The sequence below is a fragment of the Alligator sinensis genome, unplaced genomic scaffold (genome assembly GCF_000455745.1).
Source record: "Alligator sinensis unplaced genomic scaffold, ASM45574v1 scaffold768_1, whole genome shotgun sequence".
Classification (NCBI taxonomy): domain Eukaryota; kingdom Metazoa; phylum Chordata; order Crocodylia; family Alligatoridae; genus Alligator; species Alligator sinensis.
This window is the reverse complement of record NW_005843163.1, coordinates 163,941-178,187: the sequence shown is the minus strand read 5'-3', so window position 1 is coordinate 178,187 and position 14,247 is coordinate 163,941. Positions and strand designations below refer to the sequence as shown.

At 43.3% G+C, this 14,247-nt stretch overlaps 1 protein-coding gene across 1 annotated transcript in view; it reads left to right on the top strand.

Moving 5' to 3' along the window:
* Positions 1 to 14,247, top strand: part of PCNX1 (pecanex homolog 1) — a 138,855-nt gene that overhangs the window by 107,464 nt on the left and 17,144 nt on the right. The window contains exons 26-31 of the mRNA XM_025194118.1: positions 987 to 1,202; positions 1,929 to 2,182; positions 4,121 to 4,351; positions 6,489 to 6,589; positions 9,931 to 10,081; positions 12,868 to 13,098. Coding sequence (XP_025049903.1) covers positions 987 to 1,202; positions 1,929 to 2,182; positions 4,121 to 4,351; positions 6,489 to 6,589; positions 9,931 to 10,081; positions 12,868 to 13,098 — 1,184 coding nt within the window. The remainder of the gene's footprint in view (positions 1 to 986; positions 1,203 to 1,928; positions 2,183 to 4,120; positions 4,352 to 6,488; positions 6,590 to 9,930; positions 10,082 to 12,867; positions 13,099 to 14,247) is intronic.

The following is a 14,247-nucleotide window of genomic DNA, read 5'->3' as shown; positions in this document are numbered from 1 at the left end:
AGGAGTGAGGGATGGGCAGGCACTTCCCCTGTGCCACCACAGGGAAAAGTGGCAGTGGTGCCTGGGTCCTGGTGCCCTCCCATCTCTAACCCAAGCTGAGTCATTTTGGCCTGCAGCCTAACAAGGTTGATAACTGCCATCTTAATCTTTAGGACTTTTTATTTTTGTGTATTTTTGTGTAGTTTTTAATGCGACATATGGCATTAGTTTATCACACTCAAGGAAGAGAACATGCTATTTGCATTTTATTTGGCATGGGGCGGGGAGCAAGACAAACCAATTGATAAAAACGAGAACACCAGTCTTTTGATAAAGGACAACCTTTTGAGAGTTCCATCCTTAACCCTCCTAAGACGACAGTTGTAAAATGTAGAACCAGTCTTGTTCAACTTGTCTATTTTTATATTTTTCTGGAATCTATTTTCCTCTCCCCTCTTTTTCCTTCCTATCATTCCATTATGATTAACTTGGTTACTTTCTGCTCTTTCTTGCCATTCTTCTTGTGGCTCTCATTTCCCATATCTACCTACTTTTTCCTTCACTTGGTCTAGCAGCACCCCAGAGCTGCCTACTCTAAACAGAGCCAAGAGGAGAATGAAGCACTTGTTTAAACATACCTAGGTGGCACCAGAATGGTGGCATTGTAACATGTTACATCTGGCCATTAATGTGGCTCTTTCTGCACCTATGTATCTAAAGTGGTGTTTCTCAACTTTTTTGCACTCCAGTGACTTGCCCTTGACTGACTTGCAGACCAGAGGAATGAATCTTTTGGTTTGGTTGGATGGGAACCTGATCAACCTGTCAGATTGTTAAACTGTACCTGGCATCAATTCTGAATAGTTGCCTCTAAAAAATAGAAACTGGGCTTTTTGAAACAACATTGCCATTGAGTAATTGTAAAGTGCAGGTTTTGTTTGGCCTGAATTTTTCCTGTAGGTTTAGATGATGAGGATGACGATAACCTGAATTCAATCTTCCTGTAGGTTCAGATGATAACAACCTGAATTCAATCTTCTATGAGCATTTAACCCGTTCCCTTCAGCACAGCCTGTGTGGTGACCTTCTGCTTGGACGTTGGGGAAACTACAGTACTGGAGACTGCTTCATCCTAGCATCTGACTACCTCAATGCACTAGTACACCTTATAGAGATAGGAAATGGCCTGGTGACCTTCCAACTGAGGGGGCTTGAATTCAGAGGTAAGAGTTTTACAGCTTAACTGTTTTAGACAAACTTACAGAGTTGGCTCTTGCTGTATCCTCTATTACAGGTTGAACATACAGCAAGGCCTGTGGTGCTGCTGGAAGTTGGGGAAGGGGAAAAGGGGAGACTAGGGGCAGGGTTTTTTCACAGAATTCTGGGTCTTTGAGCCCTGATGGACATGGCCCTCAGTAGTAGGAGGTTGAGCAAGGACTGATACAACTCTGGTCACCTTGTGGCTGCTTGGTCCATTGCCACCACCGCTGTCATTATTTGGCTTCTCCTGTACTCTTGCCCTGCCATCGACAAGTGCCCTCACTGCGTGCCCTGGGCCGCATTTGGCCTGCAAGGAGCCCTGTGATATGGATCCATCCCTGGGCATAAGGTGAGTTTGACACCTATGTTCTGTTACCCAAGTGAGGAAAACCAGGCTTCTCAAATTGCTACCAGGTTTTTCTTTTCCTCTTGGTGTAACACAGAGTGATTGACAACAGCCTTTTTCCTTATAACAGATTAGCTTGTTTGTTCTTAGCATGACAAATTAGAACTAAGCAGTTCATGTCTTTTGTTTAGTTAAGAACAGTTAGTTATAATTGTTTACCAGCTGTTATCAGAAATGTACTTCTATTACTTTTTTTGGCAACAACCATGTTTAAATATCAAGCAGTTTGAGATTAGTTCCCTAAATGTCCCTTTTGTTTGTTTTTTCTCTCCTTTTGCCCAAGGAACTTACTGTCAGCAGCGTGAAGTAGAGGCTATTACTGAAGGGGTAGAAGAAGACGAAGGCTTTTGTTGCTGTGAACCTGGTCACCTTCCTCATATGCTTTCTTTCAATGCTGCCTTTGGCCAACGCTGGCTGGCATGGGAGGTGCTAGTGACAAAGTACGTTCTGGAGGGCTACAGCATCACGGATAACAGTGCTGCTTCCATGCTTCAAGTCTTTGATCTTCGGAAAATTCTCACCACTTACTATGTCAAGGTATTATTCTGCAGTTATATGAGAGTCCATTTGTCCTTCAGCATAATGTTACTCTGCTGAATTTGAAAGCATGAACTCTAATGCTTTCAAATTGTATGTGTGTTTTTCAACATGAGGATTGTGAAATGTAACTCAAACTACGATTTTAGTAGGCAGCCATCGATCATCTGGATTGTGATGTACATGTAAGAGGTCTAGTCAGCTGCTTGATGAATCTGTTTGTGGCTGACAAGCCCAATTTGAGAGTGATACAATTTGTTTACAAGTTTCACAGATCCACGTGTTGTTTGAGGTGGAAGCCAAGCATACAGCATGCTGCTTTCTTCTTTCTCGCTTTGCTCCCATCCTCTGGATCAAAGCCAGTTCATTTTAAGCTGCACCCGATGTCAGGTGTTACCTCTGGATTGGATGGGATTCTGCACGTTCTTCCTAGCTTTCTACACTGATTTTGAACAATTTCATATAATTTTTGCATACATTGTGGTACCTCCATAGAGAGTGCATTCACTTGCTAGAGACATTTTGAATTTCGTTATACAAAGTATTCTTGGGGGGGAATACTGTCTTCTCCCATTCTCCTGACATGGCCGATGCATCACAATCTCCTTCTCTTCATAGGGGCTTCTAAGTGTGTCAGTCTTGTGCTCTCCAGTACCTCTGTTTGGTATTCTGCCTTCCACTTTATTTTCAGGATCTTATGCAGACATCCCATGTGGAAGCTGTTCAGTCTCTTGATATGCCTAGTATATGTAGTCCACGTTTCTGAACCATAAGGTAGGGATGACAGCACTCAAGTCTCATAGATACGTTTCTTCACTTCAGCTGATAGCTTACTGTTATTCTGTGCACATTTTTGTAACAGCCCAAAATTCTTAGCAGCTTAGCTCAAACTACATATAAGTGAATTATTTCACCATAGGACATCCATATATTTGTAAAAATAGTAATTGTTTCTGCATTTGTGCAGCAAAATTACACTATAGTCTGGGACAAAGAATGAACAATATCCACTGTACAATTGGTGGAAATTTTGAAGGTAGAAGATGATTACTTACATTTCAGTTATGGGTAGTCTGGAATCCAAACTTAGTTGGGACAATGTTGAAGAAAGAGAGAGGTTGTATTTGCCCCCTCCCCATTAAAACAAACAAAGAAACATCTTCCTTCCTGTTGATTTGACCTCTGTAACGCTGGTTAAACACCACTCTGCCCTGCCTTCTGCCTTTATAGTTAGTGAAGACTAATTTTTGTATCGTTAGGAAATTACTTTTTCTTTATCTTCAAGAATATCATAGTCCTTCATAAATTGTATGCAGACACAGCACCTTTGAAATGCAGTCACTTCTAAGATTTGGTGCAAGGAGCAGAAATCCATCATCATGAGCAAGACTGCGTTACAGGGAAAGAAATTATTGACCAATTCTCCACTTCTGCATAAAGGGCCAGAGGGTCTTCAGTGACCACCAAGAACCAACCTTCAAAGATGACCTCAAAAGATCCTTTTATCGACTCTTACACGGTCTTTATAACCTTTCACCAAACTCAGAGCTTAAAATACTTGCTAGACATTCAGTACACGCCTAAGGTTTTTTTACAGCCAAAAGGTTTAATAGTCCCTTCCTCCCTCATTCATTAATTTAAAAGTTTATACTCTATAGAAACTGACTGTTTAATCCCCTATATTTGCCAGATAAAATTTCCCATGCACTCAATCAAATATTTAGATTGCCATAGATTGCAAACTAGATAATTTAATAAACAAATGCATTTATACCACATCTCCAGTGGCAGTTAGATTTATTCCTCTTATGCGTTGCTTAAATATGGTATGCTAATACGTTACATTTCCATCCAAGATTTATGCAAGTGAGTACAAGGAAATGGAGATTTACTGTTTCCTGTATTGACCTATGTATCTTAAACTTCTGTTCCTTTCAGGGCATTATCTATTATGTCACAGCCTCCCCCAAGCTAGAGGAATGGTTGGCTAATGAAACAATGCAGGAAGGACTACGACTGTGTGCAGACCGCAACTATGTTGATGTAGATCCTACGTTTAATCCTAATATTGATGAAGATTATGACCATCATCTAGCAGGTATCTCCCGAGAGAGCTTTTGTGTGATTTACCTCAACTGGATAGAGTACTGCTGCTCTCGAAGAGAAAAGGTAGGCATGATTGAGTCAGGAGAACCGTTTGTGATTCCCAGAAGTCTCTTACATACGTTTTTTTTCAGGGTTCAATTTTAGTCTCTACTGAAATTTAGATTTAAAATTGATTTGACAGTAAGTATTGTTGTGGACTAGGTTAGCGGGTTAATGATTATACCTGTTCTCTTTATTTCAATTTGTAAGTATTTTTATCTGTCTTGGTCAAATAAAAGCATGCGCAGTAGATTGAAGTAAGTACAGTTGTCCTACCTAATACAGTATAACCTCATAAATCTGGCACGTTTGGGACTGAACATCTGCTGGAAATTTGAAAATTCTGGATTTTTGAAACCAGAGTGGGTGGGTGGGGTAATGGTGGCCAGCTGGGGAGTGGCGGCATGGGGTGGTGGATGGTAGCGGCAGCTGCCGCATTGCAACCTTCTTCCTCCACTGCTCCGGAACCAGCTGCCACTACTCCCTGATGTGCCAGATTTTCGAGAATTTTGGATTTTTTATTTCTGGATTTATGAGGTTATACTGTACTTGGATGTGTTTTAGTCATGTTAGAAATTAGAGGCAAGTAAAATATATACATGGGCCGAATTTGGCTTGCCCAGGGATTTTATCTGACTTGTGGCAGGTCCCTTAGGCCTGGCCAGCCCAAGCACAGGGGGCTGTGTGGGCTGTGGCACATGGGCCTTATACCACCGCCGGTGCGCAGCTGAGCTGGGGTGGCTCAGTAGTTGAACTCTGCTTACTAGCAGCTCTTCCCACCAGACCCAGCCCTGCTGTCTGGGCACCCTGGCCCATCCACTTCACACCCACTGCCAGGGGTACCGGATGGAGCGGGTGGGTGGGTGGGGTCAGGGGCCAGGTTTGTGAGGCAATGACAGTGTGAGGAAGGGGTCCAGGGTGGCGCTATGATTCACTGCCTGCACATCCCTGCAATGGGTGCCCGTTCTGCAGGCAGGGGCATGCAGGGAGTGGGGATCACAACTCTGCCCAGGCCCTGACCCTGCATTGTCATTGCAAAATCCCCACCTCACCTACCCATCCTGCTCCCAGATGCCACTCCTAGCCCAGCCATAGCCCCATCCCATCCACCTGGCTGAGTGTACCCTGCCCACAGGGGTCCTGGGTCGGTCTCCATGGAAACCCTGTGGCCAGGACCAGGATTGCCAGGTGGTGGCACGCCGGGGCCTGGGCAGAGCCGCAATCCACTCCCAGGTCCAGTAATCTACCACTTAAGGAGTTGTGGTGAGCAGTTGCGGGCCAGGGGGTTGGGGAGTACTGACCTGGCTTGCAACAGCCCACCAAAGCTCCCTAAGTGGTTCTCCAGCCCAAATGATTGCTCACCCTTGGTATAAATGGTCGTTTGTAGATAGTGAGGAATGCAGGTGAAAAAAGGGGCAACATTTAATGAAGCATCTGGGGCTTTAGAGTGAGAAATTATTTTGGAAGTTAGGGAGTAGGAGGAGGTCTTTCTAGGAAGTGTAACACTTGAACCATTTTTCTGATTAATGGAAAATAATGAAGAATGTTGTTTGTTTTTTATTAAGTGATTGTGACTTGCCAAATACTTTTTGGGGATGATGGAAAGTGCATTTAATAATTTATATATGTGGTAGTCTAATACCAAGAGAATTGTATAAATATTACAAATATTACATCAGAACTGCTTCTTTGTAAATACTATGCGCATCACCTTCCACTTAGAAATACGTATTTGAAACTTGCAAGTGACTTATGTCTGGTCTATCAAAATGGCTTTTGCTGTGATGATCATGGATACAGTTGGTCTTTTGTGCTCCGAGATGAATTTTACAAGTATGTAGTATGCATGACAGAAGGTGTGTGCATGCTGTAGGTGTGCAACATATTCAAATGGCAAACAGCACACTTGTCTTCCTAATCAGGTTTGTACAGTATCTATAAGACACTTACTTAAATAATACATAATTTGATTTTGATCAGGGATTTTGGCATCTGGGAGAGATTTATTCTTTGCATAAGCACTAGAATTTCTGTCCTCCTTCCCTTGTAGCTTTTTCTGTTGGGTTTTTTTTTTAGCATTCTTTCCAGAAGGATAGACTTTGCTGTAATATCATTCTGTTTACCTGACCTTCCTTTTTTTTCTATTTTGTTTTTATTATAGCCACTGGATGCAAGTAAAGACTCATCCCTGGTGACTCTTTGTTATGGACTTTGCGTTCTGGGGCGGAGGGCGTTGGGGACAGCTTCTCATCACATGTCTAGGTAACACGATGTTCTTCTTAAGAAGGCAAAGATCCTAAGAGCATCTAGATAGGGATAATGGATGATGCTTTACACAAGTAGTGGTATTCTATCTGCCCCCAAATTAAACAGATGGCGTAGTCCATTAAGGGGCCAAGTGTCACTCTTACCCCCTTCCCAAGTTTGATCTGCTGCTCTGCTTTCTGCTGCCTTCCTGGTACTCTACCCAATCTGCTGCTTTGCTTTCTGCTCCCTGTGGTGTCTTCCACTGTGCTGCCAGATTCCAACCTAATCTGCTGCCCCACACACACACAGGTTGACCTATCATCCCAATCCAGGGAGATAGACACTATGTCTAGTTATTTGAATCTGGGCTCTTTTTCTTTATGGTTTCATTAATAAATGTGGTACTTAACAGTTTTCCTCAAAAGCTCAAAAATAAAGTTAAACATGTATCAAAATCTAAAGCATGTCCCTTCCCCGGACCTTGGGCTCCTGGCAGCTGCTGCTTCTGTAGGCTGTCTACTTAAAGGTCCCCTGCTCCAGGGCCTGTCAGTGCAGCCAGCTTGCATGCTGTAGTTCTCCTTCAGCTCTCCTCTGTCAACCTTGCTAGGACTCAGCTGCATATTGGGCAAGTCACCTAACTCTTTGCAAACTATCAACCCTCAATCTGATATGGAAGGTTAGTGTAAAATATGGTTGTATGCTTTGTGGGGGGAGACCCCAAGTTGATGGCTTAAATATAGGACATAAAGTAACAGAATGCTACTCATCTCTTTGACTCTAAGTACAATGTAGAGGGTAAAAGGGCAAGTATAAGATAAAAACTGATGAATAACTCCTTAGAGCCACATAATGCAATTCAGCAGTCAGGTTAGCTCATTAGTGATGTCATTGAGGTTGGTTGCATGGTCCATGACTTTTCCATATTCTCTCTTTAAATTAATTCAAAGGATTTCCTTCTAGTGTATTATGCATTTATGCTAGTGCTAATAAACTAGAGGTAATATTTTGGCATTTTTTTCAAAGTTCCATTTTCAAAGTACCTTAGAAATTTAAGTACCATGATTTGCAGTGAGACTTTGACTCAAGTGCCTAAGTCACTTTTGGAAATGGGATGACAGGTCCCAAAACACATTAGGTTTTTTCTTCAAAGTTTTACCCTAGATCAGGGGTGGACAAAATGAGGGATCCGGCCAGCAGCTGGGCTCCATTTCCCAGCAGCCCCTGCCTGCATTGCTGCAGCCAGTTTCCATGGAGATCCCAGGGCCATGACAGTTTGGGGTTATCTGCTTAGAAAATCCCTCAGTATAGAATAATGCAGTGGTTCCCAAACTCTGACAGATTGCGCACCACCAATTTAAAATGCTACAACCTTCAATATCGCCAGCAAATTTTTCAGTTCAATCTTAAGTACCACCAGCCAGTTTTTGTCATATAAAGTAATTATAATAAATCTGTTTACAGTTACCACTGACAGGCTGTCTGCGTACCACAGATTGGGAACCACTGGAATAATGCATTCTGAACTCTGGTCTCCATAACTACAATGCATCCATTGCAAATGTTAACATATTTTTAGTGCCTACATGCTGTTGTGACTTGGCTTTCATTCTTGTGTAAGCTTGCTGCTCCCCTAACCAAGACTGTTTATGGCGGGGGGGGGCAAAATGCAGCTGGGGAGCAAGATGCGGCCCACCAGGCCATTCTATTCGGCCCGTGAGGCCCCTAAAAAATTTAGAAAATTAATATTTATCTGCCCTCTGCTGCCTGTCATGCAGCCCTCAATAGCTTGCCAAAACTCATTAAGTGGCCCTCCACCCAAAATAATTGCCTGCCCCTGGTTTATGGGAAAGTAGCACAAGTATGCATGTCTTCACATATAATAACACTGTTCTAAATCAGTATTACCTGCAGATTTGTATAAAGCAGGGGTGGGCAAAATCCGGTCTGTGGGCTGAATCCAGCCCACCAGGTCATTCTCTCGAGCCTGTGGGGCCGTTTAAAAAAATTAGAAAATTCATTGTTATCTTCTCAAGGCTACCTGTCAAAGATAACAAGGTGCCAGCAGCAGCAGGACCCAGGAGGAGCTGGTGGTAGGTGTCAGCAGCAAGGCCCGCTCAGCCCTGTCCCACCCTCAGCCCCCAACTGAAAGATTTTGCCTAGCAGAGGCTTCTGGCCTGCTAACTCTGGGGCCTTCCTCCATCTGGGAGTGGAGAATCAGATAAGAATGGGTGGGAGCAGGGAAGCGGTGGGCAGGGAAGGAAGAGAAGTAGCAAAGGAAAGGCAGTGGTGGCAGGTGCTGTGGGGAAAGTGGCAGCGGGTGGAAGTGCGTGGCCCTGGGGCAGGGCCGCTGCCCGGAGCCAGCCAGCCCAGCCAGGCACCTCCTGGCAGTGCACGGTTCCCAGCTGCAATGCTGGGACTGCAGAATGCAGCAGGAACCAGTCCGGCCCCTGCGGTTCTTGGCTGGCTTCTGTTGCCACCTCTATTGCCGGGGCCAGGTGCCTGCAGCTCCTGCACTAGAGCTGGCTGCCTTCCCCGCCCCGTGCTGCACAGGTCCACGGACTCTGTCAGGAGTGGAGGGAGCCCCACCCCCCACTTCCCTGCAGAGTCCTATTTGGGGCTTCCCCCAGTGTGAAGGCAGGAGCTGCAGATGTGTGGTACAGAGCCTCTGTGATGGAGGCAAGTTGTCCTCCTTGGCCCCTCATGCAGCACTGCCGGAACTGCACCCTGCCGGGTGCCAATGCCTACTCGGGGCATGAGCTGATCACCCCTGCCTGCTGCTGCTGCTGCTGGCACTGGGGGCTGTGCACCATGTGGGGAAGTGTTTTGAGGGTCCCCACACCCCCCACCTTCCCTCACACTCCGCAAACCTCACACACCAACGCCCTGCCCCTACAACCTCCCCATACACACACACCCCAGCATACCCTATCCCCCCCCCCACACCCCACCTTATACACACTCATCCCCCCCCCACACACACACTCTCTCTCTCAATGTAAAAGCGAGACTTTATTTTTGAGTTGTTATGCAGTCCCTCCTATATACAGTACACATGCACGCACATCATGACATGCATTTTTTGTAATAAAATTAAAATATATTTTAGTAGGTGTTTGACTTTTAGTATATGATTTGGTTTTTGTCTAGGTCTAAGATGGCAAGGGGGTGGGACTTCCAGTCCCAGTATGGTGACCAGGGGGGGTGGGGTTACCCATGCAGCCTTCAACAGCTCACCAAAACTCATTAAGTGGTCCTCCAGCCAAAATAATTGCCTGCCCCTTGTATAAGGGGTTATGCTTACAGAGACTTTTGATTAGTTATGTTAATATTTGGGGCTTTTTTCTCCAAACCCGCAGTAATTTGGAATCCTTCCTGTATGGGCTACATGCCCTGTTTAAAGGTGACTTTCGTATTTCTTCAATCCGAGATGAATGGATCTTTGCTGACATGGAATTACTGAGGAAAGTGGTAGTTCCTGGAATACGCATGTCACTTAAACTGCATCAGGTAATATATTTGATATATAGTTCTTTTGATTGCTATCCATGCTAGTGATTAAATTGCAAAGCCTGAGGCCAGTTTTAAATATAGCCAATATGGGCAGGGCTTTGCAAGCTTTAAATTGTGTTTAAAGTGATACAAAGGGCTAACTGTGTCTACAGTATGTTTTTAAAGAGAGGTTTGTGCACCCCTTTCATTCTGGCCAAGCAAGTGAAATTATGTTCGTCATGGTTAAGCCCACTGACTTGCCCGAGTAGGCCCTTAGCCTTTCCAGGTAGTTATTAATTTATTTTCCCCCTCCATCATCCACAACCCTCCTGCCTTGTCTTCTTTTAAAGGGATTATCTACAGTGCTCCTGGCGGTGCATTATAGAGTTTCCAAAACTAGCTTCAGTATTGCTGCACTGCAGTTTGCAGTTTAAACCTATTCTTGGCTATGAAATTCTTACCAGTTACATGTCTCCACATCAGATACATTTCACTGAGATTTCTTAGGGAGAGGGGGAAATTAAGCAGAGAGAAACGGGAGATAAGGAAGGAGGGGAAAATGTGCGAGAGAGCGGGGATGGAAAATTAATAAATGATAAACAAACTGATCCTGTAATCATATCATTTGGATGCATTGTATCTTTTGTAATTTTATGAGCAAGGAACGTTGTAACTTATAATCAGCTTTTGAAAAATTAATCAGAAATAGATGGCTAGAGGCAAATGTGAAGCAAGATAAAAGGGCCTATGGACTTGGTAAGAATGGCTGAATTTAGCAAGTGCATTAGGCTTCCAGCTGATGTGCACCCCAGGAGAAAAGAGTATTGTAGCCCAAAACTGTTTTGTTGCATCCTGAAAATTGGAAAGAGCTAAATTATGACAGAATTAAATGACTTAAAAAAAAAAAAAAAAAAAAAAAAAAAGGTAAAGTCCTTCCCCCAGCAATAGCTGAAAGCTTCCCAAAATATGCTATTTTTGTACTGGTGGTAATTAGAATCATAGAAAAGGAAGCTTAGAAGGGACCTCCAGAGATCATCTATTCCAACCCCCTGCCTGAGGCAGGATCATCTACCCAAAGCATTCTATAAAATACATAATCTAAGCTCTACATCAGGCTACCATCAACCCTGATACAACACAGAGCTAACACACTAACACCTTTACCTTTGTTGCAGGTAAAATAGGGGAATGACGGCATGTAATATCCTGCTTCTATGAAATATTGTCAGTGTATATGCTCAAGAGATCCCAGGTAGAGAGCCATGTCCTCTGCTACAGAGGAAGGCAAAAATCCCCAGTCTCTACCAATATGACCATGGGGTAAAATCCCTTCCTCACCCCAAATATGGTAATCAGTTTGACCCCGAGCAGAGGTGTAAGACCCTCTAGCCAGGGACCTCCATCCAACTTTGGTCCCAGCAAGAGCATTGACACACCCCAAAGTCCCCATCCTTGGCTATAGTCCCCACCCAATGCCTCTGAGGAAGGCTTACAGACACCCTGATACATGTAGCAGAAAGGGTGAGGGCAACCAGTAAAGCCCAGATATGTGGAAAATACCTGCAGTAGTACATAAATGTAGCTACACCTAGATCATTCCCAACCAGTGGCTGCCCAGTATCCTCTTGAACACCTCCAGAAATGGAGAGTCCACAACTTCCCTAGGCAGTCTGTTCCACTGTCTCACTATTCTAATAGTGAAAAAGTTTTCCAGATATCCATTCTAAGCTTACTTTGCTACAGCTTCATACTATTGGCCTCCTCTTTGCAGCAAGAGAGGAAAGGTGCTTTCCCTTTTCTTTATGGCATCCCTTCAAGTATTTAAAGACTGCTGTCATGTCCCCTCTTAAGTACCTTTTCCAGAAGCTGAACATGCCTAGCTCCTTCAGCGCTCTTCTTATTTGATTTGTTTTCCAAGCCCTTTATCTTTGTTGTTTGCCTCTGGACCCTCTCTTAATTTTTCCATGTCCATTTTAAAATGTGGAGCCCCAAGCTGCACACTATTCTAGATGAGGCCTAGCCAGCGCATAGTAGAATGGCACTATCACCTCTTGTGTCTTGCACCCAATGCTTCTGTTGATGCATTGCAAAACTGCATTTGCCTTTTGTGCAGCTGCATCACACTACAGACTCATTGAGTATGTGATCTCCTAACACTCCCAAGTCCTTTTCCATAATGCTGCCATCCAGCCAGGTGTTTTTATATTTGTTTTTGATTTATTCTTCTCGAGGTGTAATACCTTGCATTTGTCCACTCAGTCCCAAGAATTACGGGTTTTCCTTAATTTAGCAGAGTGAATATAAACTAAGCAATCATAGGAGTAATGTAGCAGATAACTCTAGTAGAGCAACACAAATCCACTGTTGAAGTGGCAGAGCTAAAATGTATAAATCCTGAAATGCTCTTCAAATTGTAGGTTGCTGAAAAATTTGACCACAAATAAGATAAAAATTAGAAATAGAAAAATACATACCAATATGCATATAGAATTTTTGTTTTAATGGGACCTTTTGAATGAATAAAGTTTACATGTACCAAAGCATGCCTGAAGGAATTTTGATAAATGGAAAATATATTAGGTTTTAAAATCCAGCAGTTAATTCAATAACTCCACCTACTCCCAAACTAAAAAAAAATGAAAAGAATGATAGATTGCATAATAGTGCGGGTCTGTATTTTGACCACTGTAATTTTGTGCACTGCATCGATCTGTTTGTGTTTGACATGTAAGACCTTTTTTTTTTTTTTTGTCAGCATCTGAAAAGTTGACACTTTCAAATAATGCTTGCTTTCTTGGGTTCAGGATCACTTCACTTCCCCAGATGAATATGATGACCCTTCTATCCTCTATGAAGCCATAACCTCCCATGAGCAAAATCTGGTTATAGCACATGAAGGAGACCCTGCATGGAGGAGTGCTGTCCTTTCCAATTCTCCCTCCCTGCTTGCCCTCCGCCATGTGATGGATGATGGAACCAATGAATATAAAATCATTATGCTGAACAAGCGCTATCTTAGTTTCAGAGTCATTAAGGTAAACTGTTTTGGTACATACCAGTGGAATGGCCAGATGTGAAGCTTGATGGTGTTTTGGAATTTATTGTAATCATTGTTGGAAACTGCTACTTCAGCCCAGCCCAGTACTTGACTTGGGGATTATGTCATGGCTTGCCTCTCCATGTGAAGACAGCACTACATGATTTGTTGTCAGTATAGAATTTGCCATAAATATTAAAAGAAAAACATACAATTTAATGTAATTCCTTTAATATCTAGTGACAGTTCTAGCAGTCATTTGTTCATTCCAGTGGATCGAATTAAATTTTTCACTGTTCTTCATTTAGTCACTTAGTAATGAACAACATCTTATCATAAAACTCTTTCAATTGTCAGCTTGGCCATATGAAGGCAGTAGTGTTATAGTGAGGCTTTGCACCAGCTGTGGTAGTGGCTTAAATTTTATGTATGCTTAGATGTCAATGATAAATGTAGTTTTAATCTGACCCTTGTGTTGCTACATGCTGAAATGACTCGACACAATTTAAATTTCTCTTTTAAGGTCCACATAACATCCAATCAGCTTTGTATTATTTAGTCCCTTCCTTCTGTCCAAGCGTTGTTCTTGAATGCTCCTTTTGCCTGCTTCATTCACACCCTGATCGTCATCATTTGCTAAGTATGCCCCCATAAAGGTGCATAGGAGAAGTCTCAAATAACATATATCAAGCTGTCACTCACTTCAAAACAAAATCCAACTTGTTTGTAATGGTCCACCTGCCTTCCTGTGTTTGTTTATGTCTTTGAAGTAGGAAACTTGAATTCTTAGCATAGTCCTTCCACAGTACAGTGCTTGTATATATTAAGGCCAGGAACAGACCTTACAATTGTCCGTGGACAAGTCATGCCTGTGTTTATCCTGGAACAGAAATATCCCAGGATTGTTGTGTACACACATCTCCTTTTTAATTGGGTTTTAGTGAGCCTAGGAATGCATTGCTGCTTTTCTGTCTCCAAGGCTGGAGATGAACAGGGGAAGGAGCAGGAGGCTGGAGACAAGCTCCTGGAGATGAGCTGGAGACTTCCCCTGCTCTCTCCAGCCTCCTGCCTGTTCTCCTGCTCTCTCCAGCCTCCTGTTTGATCTCCTGCTCTCCAGCCTCCCAAGGGTGGAGATGAGCAGGGGGCT